The sequence below is a fragment of the Siniperca chuatsi genome, linkage group LG6 (genome assembly GCF_020085105.1).
Source record: "Siniperca chuatsi isolate FFG_IHB_CAS linkage group LG6, ASM2008510v1, whole genome shotgun sequence".
Taxonomy (NCBI): Eukaryota; Metazoa; Chordata; class Actinopteri; order Centrarchiformes; family Sinipercidae; genus Siniperca; species Siniperca chuatsi.
Window position 1 is genome coordinate 4,183,946 of NC_058047.1, and position 20,554 is coordinate 4,204,499.

General features: G+C 39.4%; 1 protein-coding gene across 4 annotated transcripts in view; it reads right to left on the reverse strand.

Moving 5' to 3' along the window:
* The window catches only part of nos1apa (nitric oxide synthase 1 (neuronal) adaptor protein a), a 176,605-nt gene that overhangs the window by 23,143 nt on the left and 132,908 nt on the right, over nt 1–20,554 (reverse strand). For 2 of the 4 annotated variants that reach the window (XM_044198866.1, XM_044198867.1), the window contains exons 9-10: nt 8,497–8,662; nt 4,827–5,003 (exon numbers count right to left, since the gene is read on the reverse strand). In XM_044198866.1, the coding sequence (XP_044054801.1) occupies nt 4,827–5,003; nt 8,497–8,662 (343 nt within the window). Of the gene's footprint in view, nt 1–2,230; nt 5,004–8,496; nt 8,663–20,554 lie in introns of those variants that run through there. The other 2 variants (XM_044198868.1, XM_044198869.1) reach the window with 1 other exon arrangement.

Genomic DNA, 20,554 nt, shown 5'->3' on the forward strand with positions numbered 1-20,554 from the left:
TGATCTTGCCCTCAATATGGTATCGTAAGGTTGCGTAAATGCTCTCGGTTTTAATTGGTTAAAGACATTTCCGACAACAAAATTTCAGAATAAACAACTCAGAACTCCAAAAGTCTTTTTCTATTGCATCTTTGGTGTTGCAAGAAACAGATTATACAATGTCGACTGAAAAGTCTCCATTCTGATAGGCTGCCAGGTGTCCATTACTTTCTAGCAAAAGAGCTTGGAGGTAGTGTTATTTGTGTAAAAACTAAGTCAGTCATACATTACAATTGTGAAAAGTACTTGCTGGGTATTATCCGTTACTTATTAACTGCTTGGTTCTGTGTGAATATTGTAAATTCTTGGTGACTTGGAACTGTGGAAATAGCTTTAGGTTGAGGTTTAAGCATTAGGTTTAGACAAAATTAAATTTGACAGGTACTGGAAACAGTTTTTCTGTGTGTTTACTATGTTTTGTATGGGCACCAATGTCCTCAACGTCAGGTGAGGTGACAACTCATCAAGGTGAATGAGCCACTGGACTTTGACTTTCTGCCTTACTCTGTTTTAAATGGTCACATTTGTGGGTCGAGGGCACAAGAGGGAGGACATGAGTAATTAAAAATAAAATAACGTAGTGATAACACCTTCAAATGATCACTTTCACTGTTCTCCAGACAAGCCCTCGTCTCCAGGCTTCCAGGTAACCTCTCTCTACATAAGTCAAAAATGTGATTGAGCCTGATATTGTTCTGATAATCTAATACTCTGATTAAATGGGATTATTGAATCATGAAAGGGGGCCACCTTTTTCAATTATTGCAATATCAGTGTAGAGATGTATTTAACTGACGATTTATTACAACAGGTCTGAATATATTTTTGGTCGATTTAAAGAGCTGTTTCATTTTAAATTCATCATATTATCTGACGTTGATTGCATCAGTTGCTGAAATGTGATTTAAATGGCATTTTTATAGTTCACAGCTCCCTTTTGGAGATGAAACATCTGTTTATTAATACCTTCAAGCCGTGAGCTCCTTTCCTATCTTTTGCCTTATCTTTTTTACCTTGAAAAGGTGCACGAGTCTAATTTCTAATTTCATGGCAATTGTTTAGTCTTGTTTCCATCTAAATGAAAAGAAAACATCCCAAGTGGAAAATGTAATGACGGATCGCCCTCGTGCTGACCATGAACCCCACCATCCACGGTTTGAGTTCGGCCAGGGTCATTCTGCATCTGTCTCTCCCCTTATTTCCTGTCATTTCTGTAATAAACACTATATTAAGAATGGACAGACATACAATTTAACTCTAAATCAACAAGTAATATCTTCTTGTTTGGGTACCTGGGACAAGAGACCACTTGGTCCCTAGTAACAGAAACCAAACCCAGGACCCGAGCCAGGCCAAATCAAAATTAAATTCAGTCTATTCTGATCCGGGTAGGTTCCCGTTTCATCGCTGCAGGTCTCAGGTCTGTGTGACAATATGTCTAATACCTAAGTGGATCCAAGTGGACTTGCTACAGACTCTGATCAGATGGTTCATCATCATCATCATCACCATCACAGGAGAAAAACAGGTGAGGTGAGACAGAGAGTGTGAACGGTCTCACCTCAACAAGCATTTCCACTCTTTTTGATAGTGGCTGCTCGTTAATTTGTGGAGCATCATGCTGCTGCCGGTGGTGGTGTTCTGCCTGCTTTTTTGGATCGAGTCTATCCTCGGATCCCTTTCATTGGGCCTTTAAAAAAAAAAAGTTTTTATTCCACAGGTTCATTTTGGATCAAGTCCAAATTTTGGACCCATGAAGACATCAACCTGGCACTAAACGTCAAATAGCCCTCATTTGTGTCAAAGCTGTGTGAATAGTTTTGATAGAACCACTGGACCCAACACATTTTACAGAGATTGATTCAGCAAAGTTGGTCCAAATTTCCAAACAAACTTTCAGAGAAATAACATCTCTGATTGAATCTCTGTTATCCTTTAATACAAACACCCTCAGAAAGCAAGTGGCTAACTGGGAGTTAGTTTACTGGATTCACACTAGATTGGTTTGATCCTATCAGGCTAAGGCTCTTTCCAAAAGATAGTGAGCACATTGAGAATTGGCCTGGTTCCCCTTTAAATCTCTGCAGCATCTACCTTAGCCAAATACTGGCCTGTCTGCATTTATTTGACAGAAATGCTCTGATAAACTGGGGCTACAGTACGTAGAAAGAAAACTCTGTGGCTTTCCTCGTGAAACAAAATGAATACTTTAATACGGCATTGTGCTTGGAGGCCATACACAGAGCTGGGTTTAAACAAACGAGACCACTTTTGGCTGTCATCCGTGAGCTGCTGTTCTGGCAGGAGGGAAGAGTTTTTGTTTACACGATGAATAAAAGAAACAAACAGTGTTCCTCGAGGTCCAACTAATCCCGGCTTTGCATAAATTAAAAAGCGGGGAAATGTGTGGACAAGAGTGCAAACATGCTCTGACTACCAAGTCAACAAATTGTGAGGAGACAGAAAGAGGGGTGCCTGCAGAAGTCAAGGACGGAGCAGTTCAACAGTTCTGTGGGATGACGTAGAAAACAAAGTTTGTACATACAGTACAGATACAGATTTTTTGTCTAAAAATAGTCTTTGATTAATTATGAGCTGAGCAAGAAAGGGCTTTCCCTCTCCAAACATAGAGACGGCAATAAAGTTCCTCCACGGATTTGGTTGAAGTGTTCATCTTTGCTCAGCAGAAGAGTCACTTTTCACTCCAGCAAGGACAAGAGCTCATCAGTCTCTCCAGCCCCAAACCCTGTCGTCTTGTTCCTGCCAGCATGACTGACAGCTATGCTCCCAATCCTGACGAACTGAAAGCCTGCCTCTGAACTAACCTTAGCTTTTGGTTTGATTTCATGTTAAATCCTGATATCTTCATGATAAAGTCAGACTAACTTGCAATTAAAATTTTTCGAAGGGAGGATTTTGTTATAGAGCTCTCAAATTGAAATTCATCAACAGAGCTGGGAGGAGATTTTGGGAGTGTGTGTGATATATGGATAAGAGGTCTGTGTGAGTAATCAAGAAAAGAGGCAAAAGAAAAGGAAGGAAAGAAGCAAAATGGGTTTTAAGAAACAAGACTATATGAGTATGCATATAGATTAAAGATTAGATTCACACAGTTGTCTCTTGACACATGTATTACAGGTGTGACCAATAGGGGATACTTAAGGTGAAACTAATATTCTTAAGGTGTGTTCCGACTGAATGTGAAGTGAATTATCTTCTTATTTTATCCACACGAATTTGACTGTAAATAAACTACGTATTTTTTTGGCAGCAAACAGAAAATAAATGTGACAGTTACAGACATATGCCCTAGCTGACGACGTGCACTGACTCTGAGTGGAGTGTGACGGCTTGGACTCAGGCTGATTTTAAAACTTAGCAGGAAACCCAGTTGTTTCTGGTGCCTCTGTACATTCATAGCCCTGATCCAGGACTGTCTGACAGTCTTGATACTTAAAGGCATAGTGAGGAGGATTTTCCTAAAAAACAAAAACGTTTCTTCGTGTCAACCTTTGGGCAGCGCGCAGGGTGTGAGGTCAGGACTCTATAAAAACTAGCGGCAGTCTGTGTGTCTGTTTGACTGAGAGCAGGGCTGAGCTACACACACACGCAAAGCAGAGGCTAGCGGACAGGATGAAGCATGGCTTCAGCTGCATTCACACAAAATCCGGCAATGTGGCTCCTTCCCATAGGGTTGTGCGGAGGTGTGGCCGTATTTTTTTGTGCTTTAGAACGTAACTGCCATGAAACAATCAGAAAATACCGTTTCGTTTCTCTGATTCACTGCTTTGTTCTCGATAACGCCGCTCCCTCTCTCTCTCATTCACTCTCTAGCTCAATCGACCACCGATGCTGTCTCGCTCGCTCGTTGAGCCGTTGAGGAAGGGCCAACATTGAATCGTGTGTTTACAAAGAGCATCCGACAAATCCTACTCATTATGCCTTTAATACAACATAGTAATAATAAAAGTATTAAATACTTTGATAAATATATATATATATTAATGATATGTATGTGAAAACAGACACACTGGAGGGAGGGGAAAGTTCTTATAGCAACTTAACCAGTGCAATAAATGAATAAATAAATAAATAAAGACTGTGATATGTAATTTGACCAGATCAGGGCTACTCAAGTTGTCTATACCTCAGTTCCTTCCGCCTACAGCAAATTTGTTTTTGTTTATTTATCTATTTGAGTTGTTCCTTTCTCTTATATGCAATTGCAACTATATTACACCAATATATTGGTGTAAGCCTTGTATATATAAATGTGCACGTCTGACAGATGTTAGTTCGCTACATGGTTATTCCCACAGAGTAGTTTGAAGTGAATGGACAAAAACAGGTCAAGGCTATTGTGTTTTATCTCAACAGGATTCTTCAGGGGAGCAGTTACACTGCTATTTCATCTCCCAGACAGTCAGGAGTTCCCTGTCTGTTGAGAACATTAAGCAGCCTTAGTGTCTCCTCGTCCGTCCCCCAGCCAAAGATCTCCATCTCCTCCTCATCGTCCTCCCCCTCATCCTCATCCTCCCTGTCATCGCTGTCGTCTGTGTTCGACTCGTACTCTGAGGCGATACCTGACTCGCGAAAGCTGGCAAAGTCCAGGCAGCCCAGAGATTTGACATCACAGGACAACAACTTTGCTGTGCCCTCAGACACCTCTTGACCTTTGCTGTCTGGCCTGTTAGCCTTGAGCAGCGGGGGAGGCGAGGGGAGGCGAGGAGCCGGAGGCCCTGGGAGGAAACGGAAACACTCCAGTTTGAGAAGACACTGGTCCCTACCTAGGGGGCTTCCCAGAGTCCCATTGGAAGATGAGAAGGCGTTGCTGGTCCCATCAGTGGTGCCCAGCGCGGGCAGGTTGAGGGCAGACATCTCAGGTTTAGGTGTTGTGGGGTCGCAGATCACTGACGTTACTGTCGATCGGAAGGTGATCTCTAACAAACTGTCCTGAGATCCCACTGGAGAGAGGAGATAAGGTAAAAAAAGAGGGAAAGGAAGCAAAAAAGTGATGAATGAGCAGAGGGAGGGAGAGACAAGGAATAAAGGACAGATCAAATATTTTATACCACATTCAAAAGTTCCACTGTGCCTTGATGTAAATTCATTTGCTATCACCCCTCCTGTTGGATCATGGCAGAAGAATAATGTATGTGATATAGATATCTGTGAATTGTAGTGGATAGCAGATTACTGCTCCTTGAAAATTCTAACAACATCAACAAGTTACCAATTAATCAATGTGTTTTTGTATTGGGTAAGCAAGAAAAGAAAAAAAAAAAACATGTTACAAAGCATTTCATCATCATCAGGGCTGCTCAGTGAAACATGTTTTGCTTCCTTCTTAATGGGCACAGAGAAAAGAACGGGAGCTCAAAAACTGAGAGAAAGATACATTAAAGGAATATTCCACCTTTTCAGTATCAAATACTAACCCCTAGTAAGCATGAAAGATGACTCTGAAAAGTTTGTAGTTCGTTCCTTCATGGAGGACGGCAGCTGTAGTCAGTTTGGATTCACAGCAGTTACTGTATAGTGTTTTTAAAAAATCAGCAACAACATCAATAAAAATATCCATAGAAACTTCTCAAACAACTCCTGCAGTATAATCTGCTTCTCTCTGTTGTGCGTCTGAAATTTAAAGTCTGGGAAAAGCTTGCGACACTGTTTTCTCAGACACACATGGAGCGTGAAAGAAACACAAATGAAAATATGTATTACAAAGTTAGTGGGGATTCAGACCGAAAACAGCCCTGTGGTAAAACAGCACAGGGGGCTGCGTTGGTGGGGTAGTGTTGTTTAAGGTACCGGTGAGACATAAAATACAATCCAGGAAGTCCAGTTGGTGTAACAGATTAATGTCAGACGCAAAAACGCTGCACAACAGTTTGTAATACTCACAGACAACTCTGGAAAGTTATCTCGGCTGCAACTATTTTATCTTTCATCACAACAATCGCGAGTTAAACAATATGAATACTTCCTGGAAGACGTCGTATTGCGTTGCTGCAGACTTTCAGCCAGGTTCAACTTTTTTGCTGGGCAACCCTGGGTTCACACCACACATGGGAGAAGTCTTTAGGAAGTCAGCAGATAAAGCAAATAAACTTTTCAGAGCCACCTTTCAAGCCTACAGTTGGTGAGTATTGGATACTCAAAACATATATCTTAAGGAGAGTATTCCTTTAAGAGACTTTCTAGTGATCAAGCAGTGAACAGGGCTTAAACCTATTGCATGGGATCCCCAACTCTTCTCATCTATAGTCTGACCACGTTTCATGCTGTAAAATTCTACTAAATGTGTGAAATCTGTGAAATAGACCTTTCTCATGGGGGACATTTTCAATTGTGGTAGCAGGAAAAGGACGGTGTAACTAATAACATTAATGATGGCTCCTTTCTATTTAGGTGTGTCAATAAGCCATGCTAGTGAGCCAGCATGCACAATCCCAGCACTCTGAATCTGACACACTACAGATGAAATGCAGCCATAATTGATGTTGTAAGTTGTGTACCTGTATCTGACAAGTCAGAATGTGTCATGAGAAAGGTCTATTATTGTAAATGTGTTAAAAACATTTGCCCATTGCATTTCATTGTGCTGTAAATAAACAATTTTATCTCCATTTAAGACTTTTTTTGCCTCCAAGTATGTCCAACAGTTTTCCTGACCTTGTGCGAATAGAGGTGCATTTAAAATGTCCAACATGCAGAGGTGGCAATGAGAAAATACTTTCCCCACCAAATTTCTGTAAAGTTGGCTGATAAGATAAAAGACTGTTTCTCGCAGGGTGACAACTGGAGGGCAGGCTGGACTGCGATAGTGCAGAGAAGATTGTCTGTCTGAATAGCTGATGAACAGGCTTAACAATATGTGAAGCTGTGGGGAGAGTGACAGAGAGGACAGAGGAGGTCGTGGATGCAAGAACAGCGGCAGAATGTGTGTGTTGCATGATAACCAGAGCGGTTAGGGGTTGATATGATAACAGAATCTAGTCTCATACTGGTACTCAGAAGCTTTAATGTAGGAATTGCCATTTAGAAACCTGTCAAGGTCTGCAGTACACTCACTCTGTCTGCTGTCTCTATGAGTGTATACAGAGCTGAATATTTCTGCTCTCTCAGTGTGTAGGTCATGGTTATTATGGCTGGATGTTTGCTGTGTCACATGCAAGAATTTTACCTGTCAGTGGTAGTGTGTGTTGACCTAGAGGTGGTGGTGTAAGATGTTAAATTATCATCTTTATACCTCCACGTGTCCATCTTTCATTTATTTTTTCTTATCATCGTCAATGTCCATTTTTTTCCATTGTCCTTTTTCATACTTTTTTGTGGGATACAGAAAACTACTTATGGCTGACTGAGTCAAAGTTGTATCCATATTGTTTCCTAGGCAGATTCAGGAGTTTTTCATGCCTTTACTGAGGTTCGGGAGGGTTGGGGGTGCCAGGTAAACTAGGCAGGTTACTAAGGAAAAGGTCTATTACAGTATGTCTTTTTAACATGTTACTTTGTCTCTTGTCCTTTGTTTATCTTTCTGTTTTTTCTTTTGATTAAGTAGCGAACAGTGTTTTACATCGTGTTTTATGAGCATTGATAACTACCTAAAGGTCTTTTAAGTTGTAGTAGTAGTAGTAGTAGTCTTTATTTAAACTTGAACAGTGGTTTAGGTAGTATATGATTACAGAGGGCATGTGTTGCTTGTGGACTATTTTGTGATATATGTGAGTGAGAAATCTGTTAATAGATTGTTGAGAAGTGAGAGCTAAAGACAAGGGAAGAAGTAAGTAGTTTTAGGTGCACTTTAAGTGAGTTTGTTAAATCACTTCTAAATATTTTGAGACAGAAACACAAATTTTTGATTTTTTGTTACTTTCTCCTGAGCTACTGCACTTTATCTATTGTCTATTATCATGAGTACTATGATGCACAGCTTGATCCAAAGGCAGAACACACATTTCTAAACATTTTCTATTGTAGAAATAACACATTTAGAGGACTGTGCTGTCTTGGCAGAGGTTATTATAGTTCATAGGATTTAACTAAGAAACAATTAAGATTGTTTTGACATTGTTATTGCACATGACCAAAATATTCTTTTACTGTAAGTGAATGATTGATGGGCCGTTGATCATTTACAAGCATATGCTTAATGTTTTTGTTGGATGCCTTCATGCTAACCTGTCTCTTTACCTTTTTGTGTCTAAATTAGATCATGATAGCTAAAGGGGCTGGAAGGGATTTGGTGGCTGTGGAGCTCTGCCAGACACCTGTTGCAGGTGTTACATTTCTTACTGGCTGCCAATAGAGGCCGATCAGTCACAAATTACAAAATTCACATCACTTCATATACGTTTCTCTGCAGCTGTACACAGTGTACATGCCTGTGCAAGCGTGCAATCATATATATATATATACACACTGTACATATGTGGTCTTATATGATCTACTCACTGGAGTTTGGTCCAGACATCTTGGTCTCCAGGTCCTGGATCTGTTTAACCAGCAGGGAAATGTGCTGCAGCAGGTCTTTGTTCTGCAGCAGCAGCTGGTGGACTCGAGCCTGTGCCTCCAGCCGCGCAGTGGCCTCCGCACTCAGCTGGTCCTTCAACAGGTGGACCTGCATAGGAGGAGGTGAGTCAAGACATAGATAGACAGATAGGAGAAGATGCTCAGGGCAGTGAATACAAACATTTTTCCCAGGTCAGCGCTCATTAAATCAGCACTGCTACCCCGTTTCTGGATTCCCCAAACACACAGATACACTCCACTTGAAGGCCATGGTCAAACTCTGTCGACCTTTCAAACACAATTTCATATCAGGGTAATCAGGAGTGAGTGCTGTTTGCTGGTCCACTAAGCTTTTGTTGAACTGTACCTCATGTTAACCCTAAACCACCGAAATTCCATTTATTTCTTTACTCACATTCTTTCACATATGATAATTTAAAATATTGCAAAGGTGAAAAATGCTGATTGTCATCTAATGAATTAGAAGACAATCACCTGAAAATAAGAATTGTTGTGTTTTCATCACCTTAGAATAAGCCGTTTTTATCTACATAGGGGGCGTTTCCCCTTCCACGGAGGCTGCCATGTAGCACCACTACCATGTTATTTCTACAGTAGCCCAGAACGGACAAAAAACAAAACAAAAAAAAAAAACACTGGCTCTAGATAGGGCCTTTCGCGTTTTTCGCAGCCACCGTAGTTTCTCCTACACGCTTGGAAAGGGAGGGTGATGTGAGCGGTATTCAAATGGTTGAAATCTGCAATTTCACCGTTAGATGCCACTAAATCCTACACACTGGACATTTGAAGCAAATCAAATCTTGTCTAAATGTAAAGTGTTAAGTTATTCAGCCACATTTTAAATGTTCGGGAAGTAGTTTTCTTCCAATATTTGTTTTTTTTTGTGATGAGGGGATAGGAAAGAAAAAGTTTCTGAGCTGTAGTAACGTTCACCGCTGATTCAGATGAGCCGAGGATGATACATAAAGAGTCTGGTTCTAGATTAGAGGTAATGACTCCTATCAAAAATATCTAAAATGCCAGACCAAAAGGGCTGAATTTTAGCACACATGAAAAAACTATGGAAGTTGCATCTATCAGATAAATTATTACACTCTTATTAAACTATTATTATCTTTCCAGGAAAATGTGCAAAAGTGCTACTGCACCCATCAAAAGCCATTATTTTAACAAATGTAGCTGTTATTTAGGCCTTTGACTACTAACTAAACTGATCAGGAGAGGAGGGACTTTAGGATCTGGCTGACTCAGCAGATGGCAGTGATTGATCAATCACACTGTATTTTTACTGCATGGTAATTAATCAAAGCAATGTCGAGAAAATACAGAGAACAATCTGAGTGTCTTTCCAGCTGGAAGGAAACAGATCGATCAGTGGCAATCCGCTGGGGATGTGTGAAGTAAAACTCACCTCACAATTGGAGGAACACAAACAGAGCAGCTGGTGCTGACGTTAAAGTTTGATAACTAATAGCTGGACACGTGTTACATGTACAGCATCTAAGTTGAAGCAGTTTAAAGTTAGATACTGACCAGTTGACTAGACACATCTATAAATGTCAGTTGAAAAACACATTTTTACTCGAGCTCAAACGATAAGTTGATTGACAGAAAATTAAATGTCAACTATTCAACAGGCCATTATGATTACTATATATCTGACGCTTTTCATGTGTTGAACTTTCAGTATGAGCTGATGAATTCTGGTAAGAGGTACAGGTGCTTAAGCACAATATTTACAAACATTCATTTGTTTTACAATTCTTGTATTTTGAATTGCATACACGTTTTTTGTGAATGAAGTGTGTATTTTTATTGATTTATTTTGTGACATGTCTTTTTTATTCAGTCAAAGACAATTTTCTCTTTGGGAGACAACAAAAGCAAGGCACTAGCTTCTTGGAAGTGAGTATTTTCTGATTTTCTCTGTTTTATGTAATTTATGTCATTCAGCACGTCTGGATTTTGACCGTTGGACAAAACCAATTTGCAATATGTCACATTGGGCTCTGGAAAATTGTGGTAGACGTTTTTCACTGTTTTCAGACATTTTATAGACAAAACGATCAGTAAGAAATCAGTAAGATCAAGAAAAATAATCAACAGACTAACTGATAATTAAAGTTATCATTGATTTTAACTTTCTGATATTTGATCTCTCTCCATTATGTACACTATGAAAATACACACACTGAGACAGGTCCAAGGTACTGAAAAAACATAAGGACCAGATACTAGATCTCTGTAATTACTGTGGCTTTCTATCCCTCTATTACATTTTTATGACAGGAGTAGCAGAGCTCCCGTGGCTGCTCTGATCCTCATGGAACCTTAATGCCACAGTCTGCTTGCTGTGGTCTGCAAGATTAAAGCAGATACTCTATTTCAATTTAAGACTGAAAGGATAAAACTTCCATTACACTGAATCATTTATATAAGAGGTGAGTGATGGAAGGGAGAAAGACACTGTTCACTCAGTGCACACATGTCCAAACACACACACACACACACACACACACACAGTGCCGCAGCTTTTGTAGCAGCAGTGACTCCCCCGTTTTTACTTCAAAGTACTCTCCAAATCAAATGTTAGTGGTCCCACCTGACATGCTCTTCAGCCATCTCCCATCCTTAGCACATAATTGCTTTCAACAATTTCAAAAGGAGAAATTCTGAAGGTTTCAAATTACAAGAATGGTTCAGAAGCCCAGTGTGTTGAAGGAGACAACTTACTAATGATTTTCCGACAGGAGACATGGCATGGCTCTCAATAGCTTGGCGATCGTAACCCTGGAGTTTGAGCATCAACAACAGCAGGACTTCAAATGTCAGCTGTCTAATAGGCAAAGAGGTACTGTAGGAAAGAGTATGAAGTGCTTTTATCCAGTGACACCAGTGGTGGAAAGTAACCAAGTACATTTACTCAAGTACTGTATTTAAGTACAATTTTGAGGAAGTTGTACTTTACCTGAGTATTTTTATGTTACTTTATACAGTCATCAGTCACAGGGGACATTTTACTGCAAAACGAGTACTTTTACTCTTGCCACTTTGGTAGTGTTGGGCCTCCCCACGTGTGGAGAAAAAAGGCAGCGGCCTAGTTGGGACAGGCAAAGCCTTGACCAAAGGCTTGAATGTAAAACAAAGTTTAAAAACAGTAAAATAGTGCCAAATCTCCACCAGCCGTTAATTCACAGTTAGACGCGAGATTAAGGCCTGAATCCAAGCACTGGATTTCAATTGGACGAGCTGCCAAACAGGGCGCAGGAGACCCTGGCGCACAGCTATGACATTATCACCTCTATAAAGCCTAGCGCCACACACCGCTCGACGTCTTTCCATTGTGACCTTGGTCGCTGCAGGAGACGCTCAACGTGGAACTTTTATTTTCCTGGGAAGGTCTCAACTCGCTGGATGAGCTACAGACTGTTTTGTGTTTGCTGAAACAATTCCTGATTGTTATACTCCACATAACATTCTTTGCCTGTAGAAGGAAGAGACACGGATTTACCGTCTTCTTCATGGAGAAAAGGACAGCCGCTGAGCCCCGCTTCCTCCCCACTAAAATTCAACTGCTGCTTCCCTCCGCTGACCCTGAAGGAACAGTTTCAGTTGAACCCGTTGACAGCGCGGATCCAGCCCAGTCAGTATCCGAGCTTGAGAGGATTTCACTGGATATCTATATCTATATATATATAGATATATATATAACTGTGTGTTATTTCATCTGAGCTTCATTGTTGTGAATTGTGTTTTGAGAAGTAACGGACCACCATGTCCTGTAATGCTGTGTGTTTCCGTGCTTAGCACATTCCATTGTGTATTGGTACCACGCTGTTGGACTGTTATTTTAGGCGCTATGGAAGCTAGTAACTGTGCTTTATCAGACCAAAGTCCAGTAACACGGCTGTTGAATGAAAGATTGCTGCCGGGTTCCTGTGTGATAAAAGCTATTATGCTCTGCCACGGCATTTGAGATTTCTTGTGCCTTACTCTGTGTGCTTTCTTTCTCCTTCCTCTCCACTAACCTACACACCTTTACACGTACATATACACTTACACACACACACACACACACACACACACACACACACACACACACACACACATCTCAAACGACCGAGACAGGGTGGTAGCATAATCGGTATATGTGACGAAGACCAAAGTGGTCACGTCTGCAGTCTTCCTCGCACCCTCCCTCTATATTGTCCCAAACCCAGACCCACACCCACACACACACACACACCCACACCCACACACACACACACACACACACACCCACACACACAGACCTTATATGCTTGCTGTTGTATGCTTATTGTGTTTAGATTAGACGATAGTGGTTGTTGGCTGAAGTTATTGATTGTTAATCAGTGCTAAGGTTAAATATTGTTATGTGTGTATTGCTATTGTATCTTTTAAAGAGCCGTTGCCTGTGGTTACTGTGTGTGCGTGTTGTGATAACAGCTGGTTGTGACAGTCGGTGCTCGGACTTCACCCTTCACTGTCCACCCTTTTTAATATAAGATAGTATTTTAAATATTGGCATTTTTAAGTGGACAACCACCTTTGAGACTGTTTTTCATGTTTGGTTATTGGTCCCTGATCCCAGGGTGGTGCCCCGTAATTATTAATAATTTTGATAATTTTAATAATTTTATTAATATTCATAAATATCTTTGATATTTCTGCTAATAACCAAACCTGCCCTACCTTAATCCCAACAGTACATTTTGCTGATAATACATATGTACTTTTAATTATGTAAGTTTCTGAAAACAGGGCTTTTAGTTGTAGTGAAGCATTTTTGTACTGTTATATTGGTACTTTTCCTTTAGTGAAGGAACTGAACATTGATGAGATCCTTGCTTTTTCTAATGGCTTCTTGTCAGTAAATCATCTTGTATACTGTTTTGAACATATAAATAGCTTAATCAATACTAGAGTGCATCTGAACAGGTACCCATAACATTTCTAGGAAGGCAGGTGGTGTGAAGGGCCGACAAGAGTAAGCAGTGTATTTTCAAAGCGCTGTTAATCACAGGGCCTTGTGTGGAGGTACAAGTCATTGAAACTCGTAATGACCCCCGGGTTTCTCATTTCAGCTTGATGTGGTAACACAGAACTCGTTACTGTGGTAGCACGGAGGCTCTTGGCTCTTGACGTCAATGGTGACACATATAAAAGGAAAAACTACAAAACAAACTGTGGTATTTGAACAATATGCCAAGGCCACTTCAGCATTGTGAAACACTGCTATGCACTGCAGAAAATGATTTAATTAATTAAAAATGGTGAGAAGATGGTAGCCCCAGATGTTTGCTATGCAGTCTTATTTAGTTGTAGTCATTAACTAGACTGTGTTGCTGTTTCAATTAGTACTGAATCTTATAATGTTGTCTTGTTTAGTACAAATTGCTATTAATATTCCCCATTTTATTGCTGTGCATGTTGTGTATTGTGTGCTTCTGTGTTGCATGTTTTAATGAGTACCTGCAGCATAATGATGTCCCCTATGGTATTTATACTAACATTAATTTTCTTTTTATTATTGCCCTGCATGCTTATAAACTAGTCCAATAATTGCATGTTCATTTTCAGGGTGACTGTGTAACTTCTGTCCAGGTTCTACATAAACTAGATAAAGGATGATGCATGCACAGTAATGTTTATTAATGTACACCGTCTCTGTTAAATAAACCAATAAATAAATTACTGGACAAAATCATCATGTCTTCAAATTTACTTTTTTGCTTGTACTTAGATATAAATTTCATTCTGACTGAAATAGAGTTATTCTTTTCATTACTGATTGACCTCTATTATTTTTTTAATTGAAAGATTTAATCCAGTTCTCATTTTGTCTTTAAAACGTCATGAAATTGTGAAAAATGCCCATCATTTCCCAGGTGGTGACAAGGTGACATCTTCAACGTGCTTGTTTTGTCCAGCAAAGTAGCAAATACTTGGCATTTTTGCTTGATAAATCACTTAAATGACAAACAAACGGACAAAAATTATTATAATTAATTTTCAATGGACTAATCAATTGTTTCAGTATTGCAGTGGATTAAGATTACTGTCAAAACCTTTAAATTGAAATTGCAGTATATAAATGTTTACGACCTCCATCTCCCTCATTTCCCCACTCTCATAAGGAGCTAGTGAGGCGGAGAGACACAAGATGGAGTCAAAATTCACAGTCCCAAGGCCTCCATACCTCCTCCACCTCTGCCCCCTTCTCTCCCACATCTGCCAGACAGAAAAACAAGAACTGAGGAAGACAGTCATCTACTTCCATTATCCTTGCACTTAGCAACAAATAGAGGTGATTCCTGATTGTGTTCGGGCCATGCTGCCTCTGCAGACCTAATTTGTAAAGACTGACACCCTGATGATGACCCTGATTAGTGGTGTAATATACAGCTGACAGGACCCCATCTTGAGCTATGGAGGAGTGGAGCTTGACTTCAACATACGCCGCCCTCCTTACAACTCTAATAGCACATCAGCCACTCCTGCGTGGTTTATACCGAGGCCATGGTGGCAAGTGTCACATTTGTCCTGATGCTGTCCATGTTAACTGAGCTGCACTGGCTGGTAAAAGGACACTGAATAATCCCACGCAGAAACAGTAGGGGACAAAGCAAGATAAGCAAAATAAGCTAGGAAAAAACATTTTCTTTTGCAAGTCAGACCTTGGCTTTGTTGTCTGGATATCTGATCAAAAAGAACACAACGTCTTGTTCTGATGCAACCACACAAGGTTAAATTTGGTTTTATTCTGCAAATGACCAGACCAAGTTTCTGTGGAAACAGAGGCCAGTCCTGCAGATAAAATATAAAAATGGAATGAAAAACTGATAAGAGATGATAAGCCCTAAATTATTACAGCTCGATCTCTCCAGGTGTTTCCTTTTGTCCACTGCTGTATGTCTGCTTATCTGGAAATGTGTGTCTCCATCTAATTGTCTTTTTAAAGTTCTACCTGAACTCGAATACCACTAAATTCCCAAATAAATACAATATTAAATGGCGATATCTATTAGGATTAAAAAGATATTACTTTTTCTCTGATTGCCTGTGGGCCTGTGACCTGTACTGACTCTAGTTTTGATCCATACAAATCAAATGACAAAATACGTACTTTGTCTATGCCCTCTAGAACGAACAAAACTGTTTTATTATGTGACAACACTATGGTTAAGGCCACTAGAGGGCTTTGTCACATGAATGTAAATCTGCCATTTTGGGGGATTTTGCTCACTAACAACTAATTATTTTGTTATTCCTGGGAGGACAGTTTCTTAGTGATGTAATTTTATTTGTTTTTTGTTAGTTTTGTAAATGCCTTTTATCTTTGTTTTACATATTATTGTCTTTTTGCTTCCTGCTTTGACAAGTGCTATACAAATAAAGGTATTGTTATTAATCAGTTGAATCCTTATTTCCCTACATAGACTATAATTTTTTAGAGACCATAACCAATGTTAAACAAAGCAGAGTACCAGCACTGACTCAAGATACAATACTATATTGACACATTGCACATGATAATGATGGTCCCATAATCCAGGTGATTCTGTGATACTTGATGTAATGCAAGACAATCATCCATAAAAACTCAACATTTCTAGTCTGGTGGTAAAGGAAAGATACAGGTCTGCCATATTGCTGCCCTGGCAGTGATAACGTATTGCAGTATTCTGATTTTAACAGGGTATTGAGAACATACAGCAAGACAAGATATATTACCAAAACTATTATTTCTCCCGCATCGCTACTGTAGTAGTTCATTTGCATGTGGAAATGTAGCGCTTTGATGCTGTTATAACTCCATTTTCCTCATTATCTAATTAATTTTATATGGAGGCATACATCAGTGCTGCAACAGATTGGTATCAAGACAATCATAATTTCATTGCTCTATATCACACAATTTCAGACTTAATACGTAGTACACCTATGTAATTACAATGTAATCAGGTAGTGAAAAATACAGGATAGATGGAAAAATGTTTTAATTGTGGTTAAAACACAAATGCTACAAAAAAAGGGAGACTGACCTCAAGGTTTCTCATCCTGTCTGCAGGAGATTATATTTTTTCAGGAAATGGTTTTAAGACTGGCCTAGTTAATAGGTCTAAACTGAAATAAATGAATGAATAGATCACCCCATCTAAGGATTACAGTGTAAATGCACAAAAATGAAGAATGGACACACTCAACCAGACTGTCAAACAGTAAGACAATCCACTTGTAGACCAACTCACTAGTTTAGAAACAATAATGTCGATATTCCTTTTCAAACTTGAAGACAGAAGATCTAAAACCTCTTACTAAAAGTAGAACCCAGACAAAGAGCCAATTAAAAATGTGCTCCACTTGTGTTTCACTGTGGTGGTCCCTTGGTAGTACACCTGCTGCTACTCAAAGTTTTCTGCCCTCTTATCTGAGTGTTGTGAAATTGAAGGAGCTTCAAGCAACTGAAATTACTCCATAAAGCTCTAATTAGGCATCTCTCTTCCATTTTATTGCTTTCTTTGTTCAAAACTGTTCCCCAGAACAGAACAGTGACAGTGAGGACAATTTTCATCTTCCCAACTCCTCTCACAACATACATTTCTGCTTCCCAGTTTCCTTCCATCTTGCCAGTTCTTTACAATGCAAAAAACATCTCTATTTTACTGATTTCAACATAACATACATAACATAAGATATTTCATACAGCTCTCTGTTTTGCTTCCCTCTCTTCATACGGAGACATTAAAAAAATAAGACCTTGTGAATTACCTCCTAATCTTGTAAAAATGCAGAAATCATAGAAACTGGAAGATAAGGCTGTTTAAATGATACCATTTCCTTTTCAGACAAGACTGAAAAAACAGCGACTCTTCCACTGGTAGTGTAAAGGGATTAGGACTGTTGGTTGTGTGTTGTGACTCCACAGGGTTGGTTGCTGAGGATGTACTTTTCACACAGGATTACCATCATCGCATTCTCTGCCCACGCCAGGTCCCTTTGATATGGAAGTGTCTGAAACCCCTCCAACACTGGTTCGTCTCTGTTTTTATCTCATTTGTGGAGGAATAAACTGGGAAGTGGAAATGATCATTTTGCTGGTGCAATGATAAGGAAACCATTAGAAATGCACTTACATTTGTCATGTGCATAATATGGGTGTGAGCGAGTTAAGCAGCATCTGCAGAGCGAATTTCATCTGGAAACAGATTGTCACTGATCTCCCTCACTTCCCTGACTTCATTAAGCATCTCCACTTCCACTCATCCCTGAGTGAGCTGTGATTAGCATTGGCCAGCTCGCTAATTTACTTCCATTTACTGTGACCTCTGCTCAGGCTGTGCAGCAGGGTTCAACATCAAGACTTTCCCAGTTGCCTGGTTGCGCCACAAAGTCACAGGCACTTTCATCAGCAACAGTGAAAATAATCACCACTTCATCCCTTTAAGTAATTTCCTCCATAATAACCTGGGATGACAAAAATGTTGCCATACTGAAAAATCACTTTGAAATACTGCTGTTGAGATTATCAAACAAAGATTTGCAAAGTACAGACAGCTGACAAATTAAAGGAAAATAGCGCTGCAACGATTGATATGCTGATTTTCGTCATGATTAATCTATTATTTGTTTAGTCTACAAAATATCAGAAAACAGTGAAATTTCTTGAAATATGAAAAATGATTAATCGATTCTCAAAAGAGCTGCAGATAAATTTCCTGTCGATTAACTGACGGATTAATCAATTAAATGTTTTCATGAAGCAGTGATTGGTTTATTGATGCTTTAAATCCATTCCTGATTGATACAGCTAATTTAAAAAGGACTGGTTCACCCAGTTTACAACAAAGACATTTTTTCTCATTGCCATCTATCTCAAAACCTTGCCATATAAACATGCACTGCTTGATTCCACAAGGGTTGGTGGAAGAAAAGGGTTTTCTTTTTAAAATGATTGCTGTGCGCAGTATCATTGGATAAAAGCATGTTTTAGTACCTCTTCTAGTACTTCTGACATTTTAAGTCCTTAAGTATTTTTAAGTAATGTATGTGTACCAGCCCTTTGAAGTTCTAATCCTTAAAATTTCAGTCCTGGTTGATTTGGCGACAGCAAGTGCAGTTTAATCCTACAGATGCCAGAATTCGGAGAGCAGCAAATACTCTTTGAGCAGCTACTTTGTCAGAAACACAACAGAGGAGCAACTGGTGTATCTGTTAACACTGCAACCAAACAAACTCCCATTGATTCAATAAAGAAGTCAGTCAGTAACTGGTCTTTTTCCATCTTGCTCTTCATCTAACAGCTCACTCTGGCTTTTCTTTCGTGTTCCCTTACTATCTTGCAAAAATAAAAAGTGATCTGACTGACAAAAAGAAATTCGAAAGAACAAACCCCTTTTGTCTTGTTCTTTTTTGGACGCATTTTTGATGAAGAATTGCTGTTAGCACTACCCACGAAGACAAATATACTGTTTTTTACTGTTGTTTTACAATAACTGCTATCCTGTGTTTCACCAGTTGAACACTTTTGATGTGAACCAGCAGCAGTAGGAAATGTTCGGTTAGCATTGGCAGTAACTTAATGCAGCTATGATATGGCTGTGGGAGAGTGACAGTAAACAGTGAGGCTAATATCAATGAGACAAAATTTGAGAAACAATTTAGAGAGGTCAATCCCGAACGTAAATACAATCAATAACAATTGCTGAAAAGTACTGACCATAAATCGTATCGTAACCAAGGTTTGATTTCATGAAAATCTTAAGTCAAGACAGCTCAATATTACTGGTGTTGTGCCAAAATGTATATTCCTTTAAAAAAAAAATCAAATAAATCAGTTTTCCTGGCTGCATGTCTTTGTTTATCACTGTTGTGTGTTGTTGCATTGGGATAGTACAACAACCCTATTATGGCAGAGCTGCACTCAAACTTGACAACTAAAGTCAGCGGGGGCCTGCTGTTTGAGATAATCAAATCATAAACAAAAGCAATATCTGCCTTTAACATAAATACGCTGGATACTTTGTGATCCTGTGAAATGTTTTCAACAAATACTTTCACCAGTGGAAAAGCAGAAAAGTGAAAACAACAATTCCAGTTTACTTTCTGGTGTGAAACTGGGGCACAGACACCAGGGAAAGCCTGTTTGTTTTGAACAGGAAACGGAAAGTTTGGAACTCTTAACACAAACAAAGATGTACAGACATGCACACACACATTTTACTAGTGTGTCAGCCACGTAATCCCTATTTCCCTCTGTCTTCATCCACAATGTGCATTATCTAGGCAGCAGCAGTTACTTGCTACTGTTTGACCTTCAGTGGTGGAATAAGCTCTCCTCCCTCATTACAGTTGGTTAGAAATGTCCTTAGACAACTTTAGTCTCACCTGTGAGAGGGAATTTGAGAGAGTGAGGGAGAAAGAGAGAGACTACAGAAACAGTTTCCTTCTTTGTGTGTGTGTGTGTACACAGAAACGCAAAAATGTACAAAATTTGAAAGAAAATACCCTGGTCTATGGTGTATGAATGTTCATGTGAGTTTGGATGTCCAAGAGTGTGTGCAGCCTTAACAGACAAAGAAGGGTCTCAGTACATGTTGTATCTGCCGCCAAATGCACTCATTAAATAAAGTGGTTGAAATTAATTCTGGTTTAAGTCATTTCAAATTTCACATGGTTTGTGAAATACATTAAAACTAATTCACAAGTATTTAACACCAAAGTCCAACAAAAAAGTGTTATTTCAAAACTCCTGTTTCCATTACGTAGGGCTGAAACTGACAATTATTTTGATTAACTGATGAATCTTTTATTCAATAAAATGTTAGAAAATAGTGATAAATGCAAACATTCCCAGAGACCAAGGTGACATCTTCAAATATCTTGTTTTGGCCGATCAACACCCAAAGATATTTGATTTATAATAATACATAACAGAGAAGGGCACCAAATCCTCACT